We start from the raw sequence: 19,194 nt of genomic DNA on the forward strand, positions 1-19,194 counted from the left end.
GCTGTGGATCTCTGCAGCTCCTCCAGTGTGTTGCTATGGCATTAACACCAAAGTAACGAGACGTTTGCACCATGCTTTGGTTTGGAGGAAAACTATTGAAGCTGTAAAGAAAACAACATGGTCAGGTTACGTACCACAGAACTTCAAACTTATCAGTCTTTATGATCATCTTTTGGGTTCGTTTTAGTTTTCATGTTTGGTTTTTTTTATAATGACCACACATTTGGTCTTTTTTTTTTTTTTTAAAGGAGTGAAGGAGGCCATGGGAACATGGGAAAAGAGCTTAATGTACCCCTCCTATTGTAAAACATGGTGGTGGCAGCATCATGATGTTTGGATCAGGGCTGAAACAATCGGATTCATTTGTGATTTTATTGAAATAATCAAACAAACTTAGTAATCGTTTTATTAATTAATTGGAGTATACAGACTGAAAAGACTATTTACAGAAAAATCAGGATAGTCAGAGCAGTAATTAAGCCAAAAATGTACAAAAAATAAACATTTTGCATTTAAGAAATAAAAAAAAAAACTTTGAAAATGTTCTTAAAACTTTGTTCAAAATCTGCTAAATCTCCTACTAAGCACCTTTTGTTGTCTGATTATTATTTAATCCAAAAAAAACGATGAACAGACCATAAGTACACTGTATTGTTGAGTTGAGCAGAAGAAAGTGATGAAATTTTCATGTAAAAGTATGTTTTGTTTTTTTATAGTTGCAAATGAAGGAATAAAGGAATGCTATGTTTCGATTTTAGGTATTTTTTCTTATTTAAATAAGGAACTGAATTTTGTTTCTAAATGCATGATGAATTCAACAAGTTTACTTACTTTTTTTTAAATTTATTTTTCTAAAATCTAGAAATAATCGTTGGAGCTGCATCTAAATGCATTTCTAATAGTGTATAAAATAAGCCTAAGTGGTTTAATGTGCCATTTTTCCAATTGGGATAATTGATTGCTAAGGTAATCAATTATTCTAGCTCTAGTTTGGATGTTTTTCTTCAGCAGGTGAGCTGATCAGAGTTGATTGGAAACATGGATGGAGATAAATATTGACTCCTTCCAGCAGAACGGCAGCCTTGAATCTAGAGCTACTATGGTAGCCTTAGTTTAGGTTTATATCAGGTTTATGAATGAACTTTCAGCCTCTTCTGCTGTGTGGATCTCGACTGGCTCTGGTAAAACGTGTGTCGACACGGTGGAGATCCTACAGAGATGCAGATTCTTATGAAACATTCTTGAATGATGGAGTTTGAGGGCAAGTCGCAGCTGGTCTCGTGTATTTTGTTCCTGATTTTTCTGTGTTTAGTTGATGGAAATTTGATCTTTTGCACTTCATGTTGATCTAGTTTTTTAAAAATAACCTAGTTGGATCAAGTTTGATTTTCCAAGATTTCCCCTCTGCTGATTCACTTCAAGATTGGATGATATGACATCAATCTTTTTTTTATATCCATATTAGATTAGATTTTAATTGTTTTTGAGTTTTTATTTCTTTCCAAAAAAGAAAATGTGCAAATTTCTAAAAGTGGCTTTTATTTCAATCATCCCTTCTGTTAATAAGACCAGGATATTGCAAGAATATACTCATATTGGCAAATAAAGTTGCATTTTTACCAGAAAAAAACTTCAAAAGGTTATTTTAATAAGTATTAAAAATTTGGTCACAACTAACTTTTCAGCAAAGATATGGCGGTTTGATTTAAGTAAATAATTCCTTAATGTTGATAAAAATGTGCTAGTTCTGCTGGCAGATTATTTTATTTGTAACGAGAGATTTTCTCGTCTTATAAGTGAAATAATCTGCCAATAAAACTAGAACTTTTTCTTCAACATTAACTAATTATTTACTTGAATCCAGCTGCTATATCTTTGCTGAAAAGTTACTTGTAAGTTAGCTGTGCCTTATTTTACAACTAACTTACAAGACAGAGCAGTCTACTGAGATATTTGCACCAGGAACTAGACAAAGTAACTTGGTAATATTTAGTGTTTTTGCAGTCTTGGAGTTAAATACTTAAATCAGATGATGTATAACAAAGTGAACTGATTGAAGTGGATGTTTTGCTGCTGTCTGCAGGTTGTGGAGCCTCTTCCATCCTCTCTGTCTGGTGGAAATCTGAGTATTTTAAAGAAACGTTGGGAGCAGCAGCAGCAGCAGCAGCAGCCGTCCACTTCCCAGAGCCACAGCAGCTCATCACCGCTCGCCAAACCCACGTCCCGTTTCCAGATCCAAACGAAGGTCCTGAGAGCTGCAGGATCCTCTCTGGAGGTTCACCCCGAGTCCAGAACCGACCCGTTGACGGAGGAGGCCGAAGACCCGATGGAGATGGAGGCGAAGCCCGGCAGAGACCTGGAGGAGGAGCAGAAGGCCGCAGCAGCTGAGACGTCTGACATCGAGAAGCCCAGCGTTCCCATCAACAGTCTGAAGATGATGTTTGAGAGAGGAGACGCCCCCGACAAGGCGAGTCACTTTCCCTCAAACCTAAATCTGAGTGCGCAGTGAGATTGACATGAGCGCATGTATACACTTGGAGGTGACCTATTATGGTCAAAATATTTTAATGTCATTTTTTTTGTATAAAATTATTCTTAAATAATCAGATTTTAATCTGGTCAGTTTACGTTTACACTTGTATATACAAGCGTATGTGTTTGAAAAGCAAAAGTACCAACAAGAATTCAGCAAACACTCTTACCATCCAGAGTGTTTACTTACTCTGGATGGTAAGTAAACACGCTTGTCTTTTCCAGCAGCCATTGTACAGAGCAGACAGCAGGAAAACCAGCTGACCAAATGTGCTAGAGTTCAGATTGGTTGCTAGGTAACGGGCAGGGCTATGCTGGGGTTGTTGGGTAATGGCGCAGTGCCTTCTGATTTGTGACATTATATTCAGAAGGTTTTTGAAATGGTTTTCTTTTCCACAACATAAAAAACATGAACTTATTGCCAAAAATTTATTTATTTTTTCTTTTTTAAGTATTTGAGGTGTTTTTAGAAGCAGTGGAGACCAAAATAGAAGCTCAATAACTGTGGTTAAGTATACAAATGTTTACTTTTTAAATTTCCGGTCGTATTTCAACTTTTCTTGAGTGACTATGTAACGTACAGAATAAATAATAGTTTTATGTTTGAGTTTAAGAGACCCAGTTAAAACAGCTCAGGTCCCACGTGTTTTAAAAAGGAATGCTACACCACTGATTCAATCCAAAACGGATCAAAACTTCCTTCTTGTCAGAGCAACATTTTACAGATGATGTAATGCTTCATCCGGCTTTCAAGCCGTATGTGCAAGAGTCGACAGGAAGCGATTTAAAAAGTGAGTCGACGGGCTAATGTTTCACGTTTTCCTGACGCTAAAAATGCAGTTTAACTTATTGAAGCATCGCTACTTTTTTTCAGAGGTTTACTCTTTCCGGTGCGTTCATGCTTTCGGTCACATGGTGCAGCCTCGCTGCATACCCCTCTGCTTGAACACACACACCCTGACTCAGCTGACAGCCAGCATCTCGGACCGACTCCTGCTTCACGCTCCCTCAGGCCGCTAATTGTTGATTGTTGAGCATAAAAAAGGAGGAATTTACCATCCAGTCATGTGTTTTCTGTAAGGCATTGCAAAATGTTGTTGCATTAGATGTAAAAACGTGGTGCAATGCTGGTGGTTTTTCTAACTTCTGCAGCCGGTCGGCGGTGGCTCAAATAAAGTCTTGATTAACTAATCAGATAAACTATGCATGATGTGAAACAGATCTTTCATTTATATGCAAAGTCTTTCCTTTAGCTAAATTGCCTCTTAGGTGTATTCTAGCTGTAGGTTACGTGGTTTTCTGAACTGGAAAGTCTGCAAAGTTTTTGTAAATGTTGCAATTTAAAGCTAACCCAACTTGGTTTGAGATATTTGTTTTTCCCCCTCTAAAGCTTAATTTGTTGAAACCTTTTCTTTCACCTGTCAGTTGTGAACATTTCCACTGCAGGGTCCAAAGCCAGGCTGATTCAGTAGATGGCAGAAGGTTTGGAAACAGATTTTTCCTTCCAGGCATCAGCAGAATGTGACTCAAATACAGGGAATTGAGCCAGGTTAGCCTTAATATCCAGTTGTTTTATAGCAGTTATGGTTTAAAAACAAAGTGATGTCCCTCCAGACTGTAGAAATGTGAAAGTGGAATGTTTTCTAAATAATTTTCAGTGTTTTTTGTGAGAAAATAAAAAGCTACAGCTACAGAAATGACTTTAACCCTCGACTCTCACACAGCGGTTAGTCTTTATATCTTAGGTAGAGTCACTCCAAATCAGTGGTAGGGCCTGTTAGTTGTGCTAACACTAAAGAACTAAACATAAAACGCAATACGCTAGAAACATTGTACTTAGCTAAAGCGCTAGCACCCACCATGTATCAATGACTCGTGTTATTTTGCCCTCAAACAGGTCAAACTTACTACATGCGTATCAGGAAGTGATTCTTTGGAAGAGACCTTTCACTCGTGATTTCAGCTTTATAGTGCGTATTGTTAACTGTCAATTTTGCATGCAGCACAATAGTAGATTTTAATCAGGAAACGGAACAGTCTTCACCCTCTTCAAAGTAAAAGCATGAATATAAACCTCTTGAATAATTCTTAAGTCGATGACCTTTTTTATTGAGTTAAAAGTTTACAAAACAGCAAGGTAAATGTCGCTTTAGAATTAGAGCAACAAATAAAACCTTTCATTTTTAATTTAAAAAACACTTTACAAGTTTTGTCAACAATTTTGGCCCTAATCGATTAGAGTATATGCAGATGATACTTTAGTTTGGTCATAACTTTCTCTTCTGTCCATATTTTACCTCCTTACTCCTGATTTTACTCTCTACATCCCACCAAACTCCATGAAGGCTTCTGAAACATTAGCTGGGAACACGCTGCGGGGTCTGGGAGGCTTTTTGCTAAATGTCTTTTTTTGGACTCCATGATCCAGATCAGCGTTTGCGATCGACACAATGGCCTCCACTGTATGACCGAACTCCTCTGCCGCTTTGTTGAGCTTCAGAGAGTGGATGATGTAATGCTGCAGGCTCCTGATTGCAGACAGCTGATCTGTTGCCTCTTCAGACCATCTTCCTCCCCCTCCAAAGGCCAGAAAAGCCCCTCCTCCTCTTCCTCATCATCAATCAGCCCTGAGCTTCTCTCCCTCCTCGTCAATCTAAACCCTGTTTTTCCTCTCCGGCTGTCCCTCCCTTCTGGTGCTGCCTTTGGTACCACCAGAAACTTCTCTTTTCCACTCTGGTCTTGTTGAATCAACCTATCGGATATTTATGAGAGCATATCGGGGCTAGGAAGGAATATTTAAATTACAAGAATAAAGTCGTAATATTATGAGAAAAGTCCAATATTGCAAGAAAAAGCTGGCAAAATAAGTCGTATTACGTGAATAGTCATAATATTATTGGCACAAAATTGTATAAAAAGTAAAAATAATACTTGTCTTTATTACTGTTTTTGTCATATTACAAAAATAGTCATATTATTTGATAGGTTTATTTTGTCACAACCTGCAAAGAATCAGCCAGAGACAGAGATTAGGTTTCTTTTGATTTCTTTTCTGCAGAATAGGAGAATTGAGAACAGACGCGACGAATCGCTGTCAAACACTGTCCGGACTCAATTCTACCAGTTCTTTCTTTGCATTTCTCTTTATTGTATAGAAAAAGGAGGTTGGGCTTCTCTTCACACAGTCACACAGAGAATTGACCAACCGTCTTTACATTCTGAAACCTCCTATGGACATGCCCTTATAAGGGCATGTGGCTGACCACAACTAATCAGTTACATATGGAACTAATAACACATGAATGTTTAACGTTTTTAGCTTCTAAGCAAACATCCTAAACAAAGTTAATAACATACTACAAAAGAAAGAGAAGTTAAGTAAATATAAAAAGAAGAATAATATGAGAGTAATAATATAAAAGAATAATATGAAAAGAATAATATGAAAACATAACTTGTAAAATAAACTCATGAGTAAATGAACAGGAGGATAAGTTTCCTAACATTTCCCACCTGTTTTTCATATTATACATGAAGTCTAACACAGACATCAGGAATACATCACTTGCTGGCACATTTTCAATGCATCCATCATAACGTTAGACATCAGGGTGCCCCTCAGTGATAGAGGCAACAAGTTGATATTGATATAGAACATGTCCAACAGTTTTGGCTATCAGAGATTTTAGACATGGGATTATGCAGGCAGTAAAAATACAAAACAAGAAAAGAATAATAAGAAGAGGCATCATTAATTTCAACAGCAGGTGCCACCATGGTCCAGATATGAACCAAGAAAGGAAATCTCCTTGTGAGGGAACAGCATCCTGTAACATGGCTTGTTGCAGATTCTTTAAGGCAGACATGGCTTCAGCAATATGAGTTTCATTAGCATCAGAAATATAAGTACAACAAGATGTTCCTATCATTACACACACACCACCCTGACTAGCTGTAAGTATGTCTAACACCATCCTGTTTTGGAGAACCATCAGTCGCATTTCACTAAGTTGTTGATTCTGACCTCTCTCAATGTCCATGGTAATATTTACCAGGGTCTTCATTCTGTAATCCAAAGTTTCAATCATCAGCATAGATTTTGCTACTCCAACCCATGGAAAAATTGACAGTCCCCATTTCCCAGCAGTACTCCAATGTTTGTGTTCTTTGGGAACATTTGAACCCCAGATAGGATCATGTGGCTGGAAAACAATTTCTGAATTTCTCCGCCGTCGCAGGTGATGAGAGTGTACTGCTGCAGTAGATACAATGATGGTATGATCAGAGACAAACACAGGAGCACAAGTACCTGACCAGTTCATGGGTAGCGATGCATAGATATTACTTCCTCCACACAGAAACCAACCACCCTCAGTAGGATAATTTCCTCGAGGTGTCCACATGGGACATGGAATAAGAGTCCCATCAGCACTTGGACAAACGGAGCTAGGAAATAAATCAGTGATATTTTGCTGGCATCCAGGTACATGGCCTACCCGAACAGTCCAGTTTCCTGGTGGAGAATGGATACAGACCGGATGTTTTGTCCCTGGCATCGTGACAGCTTTCATCCGTGATGGGTATCCAGTAACATTACTGTAGGTGAAGATAGGCGTCACGCCAGTGCACACTCTTTTCATCAGGATGTCACCATCTGAAGTGTTGACTGGAGTCGCTGGCATGAAACGTAAAGCACAAGAGGCAAAACAGACAGCTTGGGACCTGTTCATGGGACTGACATACAGAGTAGGTTTTCTGGTAGACTTTGGCATCACCGAGCAGACGTAGCAGTTGGTCATATTCCGTTCTTTGGCCAACATCTCCACATAAGTCTGCCATATGTTGTCATGGTGATGGTCTGGAAGGTGTCCTAGCCAGATCTTCATAGCAGTGGTATGGACAAATCTTCTCCCCAGATGGATTAGTGAGGTTGGACTGAAAAAACAGGACACGCACACAGCAGCCACAGCACAAAAGAGGCCCCATCTCCATGAGGACCCCATCTTTGCTCAGTTACAGAGATGTTAGAGTTTACCTAGGACTCTATGGAACAGGGATGTGATGAGTTCTTCTGCTGACGTTGAGATGTGTGACCCTATATAGCCACGCCCCTTTGTAGTCAGATCTTCCCCACTGCCCCCACCTAGGTCTCCAACACTCTCTGCAACTTACAGTGGCTGAGGTGAATCCAGGATGGTCTCTCAGCGATCTTTACTGCAGTGGGAGTGGTCAAAAGCACTTGAAACGGTCCCTCCCACCGTGGGCAGGCCCAGTTCTGTCTCTTAATGGCCTTGATGAAAACCCAATCGCCTGGTTTCACCACCTGGAGGTCCTGTGAAGACAAAGGTTCTTCTGGCAGTGAATTTGCATTTGACACTTCTTTAGACTGTAACATTTCCTTCATGTAATCAGCTAAAGTTTTTTCACTGTCATCTGGTGGTGGTGTGGTGTCTTTAAATAAAGGAAGCTTAAAAGCTCTGCCGTGTACTATTTCAAAAGGAGTTAAACCATTCTCAGTGGGCACAATTCTCATGTACATTTTCACTAAATCCAGACACTCTGGCCATGGCCTTTTGGTTTCTTCCATACATTTTTTAAGTCTGGATTTAACAGTAGAATTTGCTCTTTCAATTAACCCAGCGCTTTGGGGATGGTATGAACAGTGATTTTTTAATGTTATCTGCAATCTGTCTGCCATTAACCGAATGACTTGATTCACAAAATGTGGACCATTGTCACTGTAGATTTTCTGTGGGATGCCATGAGTTGGAATGATAGTTCTGCATATTGCTTTAGCTACAGTTAGGGCATCCGCATGTTTTGATGGGACAATTTCAACCCATTTAGAAAAAGCATCAATCATCACTAAGCAAAATTTATAGGGACCACTTTGAGAAAGTTCAATGAAATCCATATGCATAGTCTCAAATGGGTATTGTGGCTTAGGAAATTGACCCCTCTTTGGTCGAACATTTCCTTGTGGATTATGTCTTACACAGATTGTACATGCTCTACAGAAAGTTTTAGCATATACATTAAACCCAAACACTGAAAAATGCTGCTGAATTATGTGAACCATCCCACCTGTGGACACATGGCAACAACTATGAGTCAGAATTGCTGCAGCATTAAAAAGACTTTTAGGAAGAATAGGTTTATTGTTAAGCATATAAAGGCCTGTTGTGTTCTTAACAGCACCCTTACTGAACCATGAGCGTTGTTCAGCACGGTGAGCAGCTTGTTGGTGTGACAGGAGAATTTCTAGATCAATAAGAAGTTCCTGTGATGTCGCATGATATATCTCTGACACACCAAAAGCGCCTGTAGCAGCTAGCTTAGCCGTGTTATCTGCATAACGATTACCAGTAGACACAAAATCAGTCCCTTTAGTGTGAGCAACACATTTGAGAAGGGCCAACTTAGATGGTAAGAGTATGGCCTGAAGCAGCGATAACAGAAGCTTAGCATGTGTAACAGATTTGCCAGTACTAGTAGTCATACCCCTGCGTTCCCATTGTTTAGCAAAAAAGAAAACTGTAGAAAATGCATATTGACTATCAGTATAAATAGTGACATCTTGACCTTTAGCCAACTCACAAGCCCTGGTCAAAGCAATTAGTTCAGCAGCCTGGGCTGAATGATGAGCTTTGATCTGTTTGGCTTCAACTACTTCACCAGCAGAGGTCACCACTGCGTAACCTGTTTGAGTCTCCCCTTTGTAATTTTTGGAACAAGATCCATCCACAAACCATACATTGCCAGTTTTTAATGGCACATCAGACAAATCTGGACGAGGTAATTGTAATTTTTCAGTTTCAAACACACAGTCATGTGGAACACCATCTGTAGCAGTTGGAACAAGAGTAGCAGGATTAAGAATAGTACATCTCTGAATTGTTAAATGAGGCTGAGAAAGCAAAAGTGCTGTGTAGGAGAGCTGTCGAGCAGGTGACAGAAAAGACATTTTTGCCTGCAACAACAGCACATCTACAGCATGAGGAACTAATAAATTTAGTGGGTGATATAAGACCACTTCTGCTGAACTTTCTACCGCTAGAGCAGCTGAGCATACAGCTTGTAGACATAAAGGAAGTGCAGATGCGACTGAGTCTAGCCGTTTGGAATAATATGCGATAGGTTTTAATTTTCCTCCATGAGACTGTAACAGGACTGAACACATAAACCCATTTTTACAATCAACAGTTTGAACGAATGGCTTCCTGTAATCAGGTAGCGCAAGAACTGTGGATGAGATAAGCTCTGTTTTCAAATCTGTGAACTGTTTTTCAGCTTCAGGTGTCCATGTTATCACCTCAGACATGGCCATAGGAGTCTCATAAATGAGATTAAGTAGCAGTTGTGTTTTTTCTGCAAACTGTGGGATCCAGGCTCTGCAATAATTACAGAGGCCTAGAAAAGCCATCATCTGTTTTTTTGTTACAGGTTTTGGAGCATTCGCTATTGCAGATTTACGCTCATCATGTATTTCCTTCCCATTTTCAGAAATCTGATGTCCCAAATAGCGAACTTGTTGTTGAACCCACTGTAATTTTGATTTGCTAACTTTATTTCCAGTAGATGCAAGGTGATGTAAAAGTTGCAGAGAATCTGCTTTACATGCTGCTTTACTTTTAGATGCTATGAGAAGATCATCTACATATACCAGGATTTGACTACCATTTTGCGGAGTAAAACTTTCCAGACAAGTCATAACTGCTTGTGTGAAAATAGTTGGACTATCAGCAAAACCCTGTGGCAAACGCGTATAAGTATACTTTTTTCCTTCAAAAGTGAAAGCAAACCAGTATTGTGAGTCAGGATGTACTGGTATTGAGAAAAAAGCATTACTTAAATCGATCACGGTGAAAAATTTGCTTTCTGGGTCTAGGGAATTAAGCAACGTGTGTGGATCTGGAACATTTGGGGCTCGAGTTTGGACTGCTGCATTTACAGCTCGGAGATCTTGGATCATCCGCCAATTTTTTCCATCAGCCTTTTGTACTGGAAAAATTGGAGTGTTACATGGTGAATCAAAACATGGTCTAATTATTCCAGCATCCAAAAGGTCCTGTACAACAGGTTTTATTCCTTCCTGTGCATCCGGTTTTAACGGGTATTGTTTTATTCTGGGCCTACACTGTGATTTTGGAGTAATAGTGACTGGTTCCACTATAGTAATTAATCCTACATCTGTTGGACCTGTGGACCATAATGAAGCAGGCAAAGTCTGTAGGTCATCCTCATCAGACTGCGATAGTAGGACTGTAGAATCTAGATTAAGTCAAGGAGAATCTGTAACTTTTGGTTCTGTATCGAAGAGAACTCTGTACGACATTCTCCAAAGCTGTGTACTCGGACTGTACGTCCAGCCTAATTTTTGAGAACAAGGCAGAAAATCAGATGCCATTTCTGCTGCTTTTAAACGGGGACCTGTGTCTCTGCTTTGTGTGTCATCAGCTTTAAACAAAGACAGATGTGGGACCCCTGGTAGGCAATAAAGAGATAGCTGTTGTGTGGGCAGAAGCACAGAAGCTGCTGCAAATGAGTTTCCGTCAGTATATAAATACTGAGTAGTCACCAACATTGGTTCCTGCTTTAAGAATTTTTTTTGCATATCTGTCATCTGTTGTTAAACACACATTCATGATAACTTCTAGTTCTGCTAACGGTGTTTCATCAACAGGGACAGACAGAGACTCTTTTGCTTTGATTAAGAGTTCACTTTTTTCACTTATCTGTTTAAGAAATGGCAGCTGCAGAGCATAATACATTGGTTTTTCAGTTACTGTGGCCATAACATTTTCAACTCTTACAGCTTTCATTCCTCCCTTTGTAGGGAAAATTGCAATGCCTAATTTTCCCATCAAATCGCGCCCTAAGAGATTAATTGGGCAGCTAGGTGAAATTACAACAGGGGCGTGCAGCCTTTTTCCTGTCTGAGGATCACAGATGTCAATACAGCGTGACATCCACTCCTGTGAAGTTTGACCATTTGCTGATTTTACAAATATAGGAGTATTGGAGGATTTGAGTCCTACACTGTCTTTAACGCAAGTTTTACAAGCTCCAGAGTCACATAAGAAAGTCACAGGCTGACCATGGACAGTCAGAACAATATACGGCTTTTCTTTTAATGCATTTAATAGTTCCATTGTCCCATACACATTAACAACGTGAGTCTGAACTTCGTTTTTAACAGTTGATTCATCTAGTCACGCCTGATAAGGTCGTGAATTGCCCCTGCGACCTCTCCTCCTCCCCCTTTGGTGTGGCGCCTGTCTCTGATTAGGACATTCTTTTGACCAGTGATCTAGTGACCCACAAATCCAACACCCCTCCTCTGTTTGTGGTATTCTATTTCTTAACTGAGACAACCCCCTAGACCGAGGGCCACCTCTATTTCCTTGAAAACCACCTCTATTTCCTTGAGGGGGTCGGGTGCTTTGAAATGAAAACACTTCCTCTGGGTCAGAGGTGGAATCTGCCCAGAAGATTTGTGCATCTCCCTTTGTTTTTGCATGTTTCTCTGCATGCCGTGCATACTCCATTAACTCATGAACGGTGGAGGTGTTAAATGCTACCAGATGTTTTCTAATCCATAAGAATTATAAATCCCTTCCATATCCATGATCCATTTATCAAGATCTTCTTTTGGAGAAGTTACACCTTCTACAGCTTTTCTGGCTTCTTCAAGAGACCACGGACGGAAAACTAGTATTGTAGGTTGTTTATTTTCCTCTCCCGGATTAGGATTTGCAACCTGAACCATCGGATATAACTCTTCTGATGGCTCAGACAGTGAAGGGTACAACTTTTGATATGAGCTAGAAGAACCCGGAGTTTTAGAAGAATTATATGGAGGAGGATTTTCCATTTGTACATGGATTTTAGCAGTTATTGGGGTTGTTTTACTACGAGTAGATTGAGAGGGACCCAAAGTTTCCTCTTTTTTTCCTAGTTTTTCAGGCTGGCCTGTTGAAACCCCCCTTAATGCCTCTGGAGCGTCCTCCTTTGGGTCAAAGGCTGGGGGTGGGGTTTTTTGTGCACATACTTGAGCTCGAGGTTGAGTTTCATTATCTTCTGGTCTAACAAACAAAGCTTCGGTTTTTCGGCCTAATTTATTTTTAGCACGCGCATTATGTCTATTTTGTGCCTGGGTTAACCACTTACGTGCAACTACAAGTTCCTTTAATTTTTTCTGTTGTCTGGTACCAGTTTTTGAACTAACACTTGTTTCTAATTTACACACCACGTCCTTCCATTGTTCCACTTTCAATACACCATTTACTCCGTACTTTTTTTTCCATTTAGCGAGGTATTTTAAGTTACCTGGCTCCATCTCACACATAAACTTTTCATCCCCTTTAAGACTTTTCACCTTCCCATGTGAAGAACCCATTTTTTACAGTGTTTTCGTCCCGTTCTTTATGACACCTAGGGTGGACGCTACAGAACGGGGGTTGGAAGTGGGGTGGTGGTTAAATTCTTGTCGTGGTAATCCTCGCTTCGACTCAACTCAATAAATGATTTGAGTGGAGGATTCTTGCTACACATCCCCAACAAGGCCCACCACTTGCTTTCCCACTGTTTTTTTTAAGGTTTCACAGGTTTCTTTCCCTTCGTGTGTGTGTTTTATACTTTCCCTTATTTATTTTACATCAAACGGGGGACTGAAAACCACCCGGATACCACATTATTTACTTACTTGGCTGATTCCTGCTCTGTCTCGGGTCTGAGTCCCGTCAATCCGCCGTTGGCTGAAAGAGGTTGACCTAAGACACTGGCCCAGCGGGGAATTTACCCCCCGGGACTTTCAGGTTAAAGAACCTGACTGCCGGCAGTTTTCAGCGCGTCTGTCCTCCGTCTGTCAGCGGCGGGTATGTTGGGAATGCCGGACGAGCCTCCAAAAATGATAGGTTTATTTTGTCACAACCTGCAAAGAATCAGCCAGAGACAGAGATTAGGTTTCTTTTGATTTCTTTTCTGCAGAATAGGAGAATTGAGAACAGACGCGACGAATCGCTGTCAAACACTGTCCGGACTCAATTCTACCAGTTCTTTCTTTGCATTTCTCTTTATTGTATAGAAAAAGGAGGTTGGGCTTCTCTTCACACAGTCACACAGAGAATTGACCAACCGTCTTTACATTCTGAAACCTCCTATGGACATGCCCTTATAAGGGCATGTGGCTGACCACAACTAATCAGTTACATATGGAACTAATAACACATGAATGTTTAACGTTTTTAGCTTCTAAGCAAACATCCTAAACAAAGTTAATAACATACTACAAAAGAAAGAGAAGTTAAGTAAATATAAAAAGAAGAATAATATGAGAGTAATAATATAAAAGAATAATATGAAAAGAATAATATGAAAACATAACTTGTAAAATAAACTCATGAGTAAATGAACAGGAGGATAAGTTTCCTAACATTATTAACGTAGTCATGTTATGTCGTAATGTTACAAAAATAGTTATATTGCAAGAGTGGTCATAATATTGTGAGAAACTCAACATGAAAAGTCGTAATATTACTGAAATGGTACAATAATGTGAGAAACTCGATATGAAAATAGTTGTAATACAAAAATTTGTAATACAAGTCAACAATTTAATTTCTCTTTGGGATCAATAAAATATTTTAGAAGTTATATAAGTATAACTTATAGAAGTATGTCATGAAAATAGTTGTAATATTACGACTATTCTCAGAGTGACAGCAGAACAGTCATAATACAAGAATAAAGTTGTACAAATATTAGAATGAATTGGTCGTTTTATGACGACTCCTACATGGAAAATAAATGTAAAAAAATGAATGTGGACTGTGGCACATAGAGAAGTTATATTTTATCGGTTTTACTGGACTACTTAATCTGAACACATTAGGTAGTCTGTCAAATTGTTAGCATCGGACTATCAGTAGGAGGATTTTGAAACTATTGCACAAAAAATAGTTTTGAAAGAATCACAAACTAAACAAGCTCATCACGTCGGATCTTGGTAGCTAAGATTTTATTTTCTAGTAATTTTACAATTTTCTTCTGGTCATATTGTGTTCATTCTGCTAATAATACAACTTTATTCTCGTAATTTAAAACAAACATCTTAATTTAGCCCTAAGATTTCTCCATAAATAATGATTTGACTTGAAAGGAGGCGCTGGTCACTGCTGTCAAACCAAGTTTGTTAGGTTATTTTAATATTTCCAGTTCTGCGTTAAATCAGTGAAGTCGTCTCCCCTGTGTTCCAGTTTCATTCCAGTTCCGCTGATTTAGTTTGAGTTTCCCAGCAGTTTTAATCCTCCCAGTGGAAATTGTGCAACTTGGCATCAATCAAACTGAATACGCTGGAACAAAGAAGCTCAAAGTGAGGAGAGCAACTCCTCTGCAAAATCAGAATCCAGCAAAGATTAAACATTTTTCGGGAGTTTGAGTCACTGACAACCTCTACAAGGAGGGAAAACCACAAAAAAGGCTTCGCTGAAGAAGATTGTTGTTCAAAATGATGTCTAAGTATATATATAAAAAGTTGAGTGGAAGGAAAAAGTGTGGTAGGAAAAGATAACTGCAGCCTTGAGAGGATTGTTGTGCAAAATCCATTCAGGAATTTGAGACTAATAGTTGGTTCACCATAGTTTCAACTTCTGAGATGTACCATTTTATATCCAGAGGATGGATCTAACGGTGTTTTATAACTCTGCTTTAAGCGTCTCTGCGTTTTCCCCTGATCTGTCTGCTTTGTTTCTTAGTTTTCATGACGCTCTTAGATCTCCAACAAACCTCAGAATAACAGCTGGGATTAACCAGAACATAAACTGCAGACTAATTAGACTTCTGAAAGAATCAGAACAGAGAATCAATAAAAACACATCAAGTGCCGTTTGATTTTATTTTTAAAAACTGAAAACTATCATTTTTTTTCCTAAGTTGTCATTTTGATTTATAATATAACATACAAAGAAAGTACAAACAGTTCAATGGATGTGAATGCGTGTTCAAGGCACAGAGTGAAAATGGGCGACTATAAGAGGGAAGGAAACGTTTTAAAAACTTTTTTTTTTTTAAAAAGCATATAATCCTTTTTATATTTTGGATTGACGGATTCATCTTCTACCAAAATGTGACTGCTTTATTAAAAATATTGTCTAATTGGTCCATTTCTGAAGAGAAAAAAACAAAAGTCTTTAATGTTTTCTCAATTTGACATTTTGGCACTAATGACAAAAAGTTGGAACATCCCAATTTTGTTTTAAAAATAAAGTTTTGGTAAGATTTTGTTTTTGCAGTGAGCAAGTGAAACTAGAACTTTTTCATAAATATTCAACACGTTTTGACTTAAAGCTCCCATTTCTTGCTGAAAAGTTAAAGTTTTTGTCACATTTCAGGTGTGCTCAGATATTTTGCACTAGAAGCTACATAAAGAGTAGTTGGTAAAGTTTTGTGTTTTTGCAGTGTGTTTGGTTAAATCAACTCATTTGATCCTGGATTTTGCAGCTAATCATTTTTGAAGCATTTGGCTTGTTTGGGTCCAGACTCTTCGTCTGCTCTTCCTCCTCCTCTTATCTAAACATCCCTCTCTCGCCCCTCTCTCTCTCCGCATGGAGTCGGCAGATGCTCTGAAATTAATTGACCCTCCTCCCTCCCTGACGGACCCCGTCTCCTCCCCTCCATTACTCCCAGAGTCGCACCCCGTACCAGCTGCTCCTCCTGTCCCACATCACTCCACCCAGTCTGATTCCCTCTAAAGCCGGTTTCATTTTAATAGCACCACCTCAGCCACTCCCTCCTTTTGAACACCTGCTCCCCCCGTCGCCTCTTCCTCCCGGTCCGACGCAGACCCTAACCCACATCTCCATCAGAGCCACAGCGACCCTCTTCCTCCTCGCCGCTTTACCTCCTGCTTTGTCTGCGCTGAAGGTAGCTATTGTGTTTCTCTCTCAGGTTCATGATTTTCTTTCTGTAAAGTTCCTCTGTTGGACTTTATCAGTTGGGTTTTTTATCTGGGAGCATTGCTGCGTCTGCAGACTGAACTGTCCTCTTTGTTGTGGTTCGGCTCGGAGTAAACTGTGTGTTTATGCGAGGCGGGGAGCGGTCCGTCTGTCCGTCTGTCTGTCTGTAGCAGAGCTTTAATGGGGTTCGGATTAGCATCGCATCCTTTGTCTGGCCGGTGCTGCTTGTTTACACTGACACCCCCCGTGTGTTTATGCATGTAAACCATCATCAGACCCCCGCTGTCGGCCCAGCAGAGCTCCACCCGGGCCGCTGGAATTGATCCATTGTTCTGGCGTTGTCTTCAGTTTAATATCTGCTTTAGATCTGTTGTTCTTCAGTAATGTTAAATACAAAGCCAAAAAATACAACAGCTTACTGGACCGTTGTAGATTGAAAAAGAGTCAATTTCCACCAAAAAACGCAGAAATTTTCTACAAAGAAAACAAGAAAATCTGAGCTAAAAAAGGGGATCATTTCCTTGAAAAAACAAAATACTGATTAAAACATTTTTTGGAAAAACTGCATTTCAAAAATGTTTTTGTGTTTTTTTTTTTTCATTTAACTCCAAAATTTTGAGATTAATTTCACAAATTTTATGGGGGAAAAAACTTGAAAATTCCAGAGTTTCAAAAGTCAAATATTTTAAAATTGTTGACTTTTGAAACAGAACTTTTTACAATAATTTCAGAAACTTTCTAGAAAAAGCATGGAAAGGCAATAACTGCCTAGAAAAAATCTCATTCATCTAAAAATATTTTCTAGAAGAAAATTTCAAAAGTCAAAATCTTTGAAAACTGACTTTTGAAACAGAAATATTGAGATTAATCTCAGAAATTTATATAAAAAAACATGAATATCTGAGCTCAAAATTGATGTGCTATAAAAAAACTTAAAATTTTCTCGTTTTTTAGAAAACTAGTTTGAAAATTCAACATATTTTACTTGGTTTTTTTTTTCTTTTTGATTTCTGAAATGAATTTTAAAATTTTTGATTTTTGCTAGAAAATTTCAAATGTTTCAAGCTTAAATCTTGTTTTTTCTAGACAATTTCTGAGAATCAAAATATTAAAAGTTTTTCCCTCCATCTAATGTATTTGATTCTGCTGACACAAAATGTTACATTTAAATTTTTATTTATTTATTTTTTAATTTATTTTTCTCCTTTTCGTATTGTGGAAAAACAGTCGGTCCTTTTGAAACGAGAAAACACATTTTTAAGAAAATGGCTGCTAATCTAATAATCGTTAATCAACCGATGAGATCATTTCACTTTCGATTAACTCATTAATGACTTTCTTCCTTTCCTGCTGAAGGATTTATAAGGACACAATGTTTATTAATGTTTAAAAATCAAACCATTTATTGAGCTGAAGATGCGACTCTGAAGCCCTTTGTGTTGTTGGTCAACATTCGAAACCTGACTGATTCTTCCCTGCTGACCTCTTGACCCGACCATCAATCGGACCGACGACGTCCTGAAACCAAAACCATTTGTACTTTTTTCACTGTCGAAGTTTTACTGCCGACAGCAGAGAGTCGAAGACGAGCGACATGCTGCTCTGCTCCAGACAAGTTGATGCTCATCTGACTTTGATTATGCAAGACGTACTTTCACCTCCAGCTCATCCATTCCTTCCAGCCTGACACGCCGCGGCCTGCAGACGCCCTCAGCGAACAGCTCAGGTGTGCAAACCAGAGGCCGGAATGGAGCTCAGACTCAGAACGTTGGCTTCAGAGGTCAGGGGTCAATCCTCCCGAGCGAGTGTCGGACATGTGATGCTTGTAGACGGAGGATGAGACGCCGGTTTGCTCTGTTGTGTAATCTGAGCTGCAGAGTTGGAGGGAGGCCAGCATGAGCACCTCGGAGTGCTTAGTCTCACCACATTAACCGTTTCCTCTTTTATTAGCAGACCGCTGCATGCACAGCTCTGCTTGTTTGGTGCATGCCTCAGAGACATGCCAGATTTTTCCATTAAGTTGCACAATAAAAGCATTTTAATTCAAGCAAATCGAAGTCATAGGGCTGGGGGAAAAGAGAGAATATGCTGTGAAACTGCATATATGCATGTAAGCAAATGATCATTTGTGGTGTGTGGGTTTAAATGTCAAACAAATTAAAGTATTTTTGGTCTAATCTGTAGTGCAAATATCTTTGTACACTTGAAATGACAAAACTTATTCCAGCAAGGTACATTAGCTCTGGTACAAATAACAGTATATTTGATATCAGACAAAACTAATTTATAAGTAACTTTTCAGGAACTTGTTTCAAGTCAGTAATTTCTTAATATTCATGAGAAAGTACTAGCAAGAAGTGAAATAATCTCCAGTGGAACCAGACATTTTTCTCAGAACGATTCCTTTGTCAATAATAAGGAATTATTCACTTAAATGAGCTTCTATTTCTTGCTTAAAAGTTACTTTTCAGTTAGTTTTGTCTTCTATCAAGTGTACAAAGATATCTGCACTAGAAACTAGAGCAAAAATACTTGATAAGATTTAGTTTTTGTGGTGCAGAGTTGATCACATCCCAGAATACAAATAAAGTGAATATGAGACTTAAACACACGCAGCACTATTTTACCTCGCTTAAATAAATATATGCACAAAAAGACAAAATCTTACTAACATTTTGTGTACGAGTATGCAGTGAGACTGTTGTGA

The 19,194-nt window shown here is 39.0% G+C and overlaps 1 protein-coding gene and 1 long non-coding RNA gene across 5 annotated transcripts in view; one reads left to right on the forward strand and one right to left on the reverse strand.

Moving 5' to 3' along the window:
- The window catches only part of lima1a (LIM domain and actin binding 1a), a 39,865-nt gene that overhangs the window by 13,903 nt on the left and 6,768 nt on the right, over positions 1-19,194 (forward strand). For all 4 annotated transcript variants that reach the window (XM_032559563.1, XM_032559555.1, XM_032559546.1 and 1 more), the window contains one exon: positions 2,084-2,467. In XM_032559563.1, the coding sequence (XP_032415454.1) occupies positions 2,084-2,467 (384 nt within the window). The remainder of the gene's footprint in view (positions 1-2,083; positions 2,468-19,194) is intronic.
- LOC116717905 (uncharacterized) lies at positions 1,838-16,079 on the reverse strand. The gene is made up of 4 exons (XR_004338834.1): positions 15,917-16,079; positions 12,312-12,315; positions 3,524-3,528; positions 1,838-1,901 (listed from the first exon to the last, which is right to left on the reverse strand). It is a non-coding gene; the product is annotated as an uncharacterized LOC116717905 (long non-coding RNA).

The sequence above is a fragment of the Xiphophorus hellerii genome, chromosome 1, assembly GCF_003331165.1.
Source record: "Xiphophorus hellerii strain 12219 chromosome 1, Xiphophorus_hellerii-4.1, whole genome shotgun sequence".
NCBI lineage: Eukaryota > Metazoa > Chordata > Actinopteri > Cyprinodontiformes > Poeciliidae > Xiphophorus > Xiphophorus hellerii.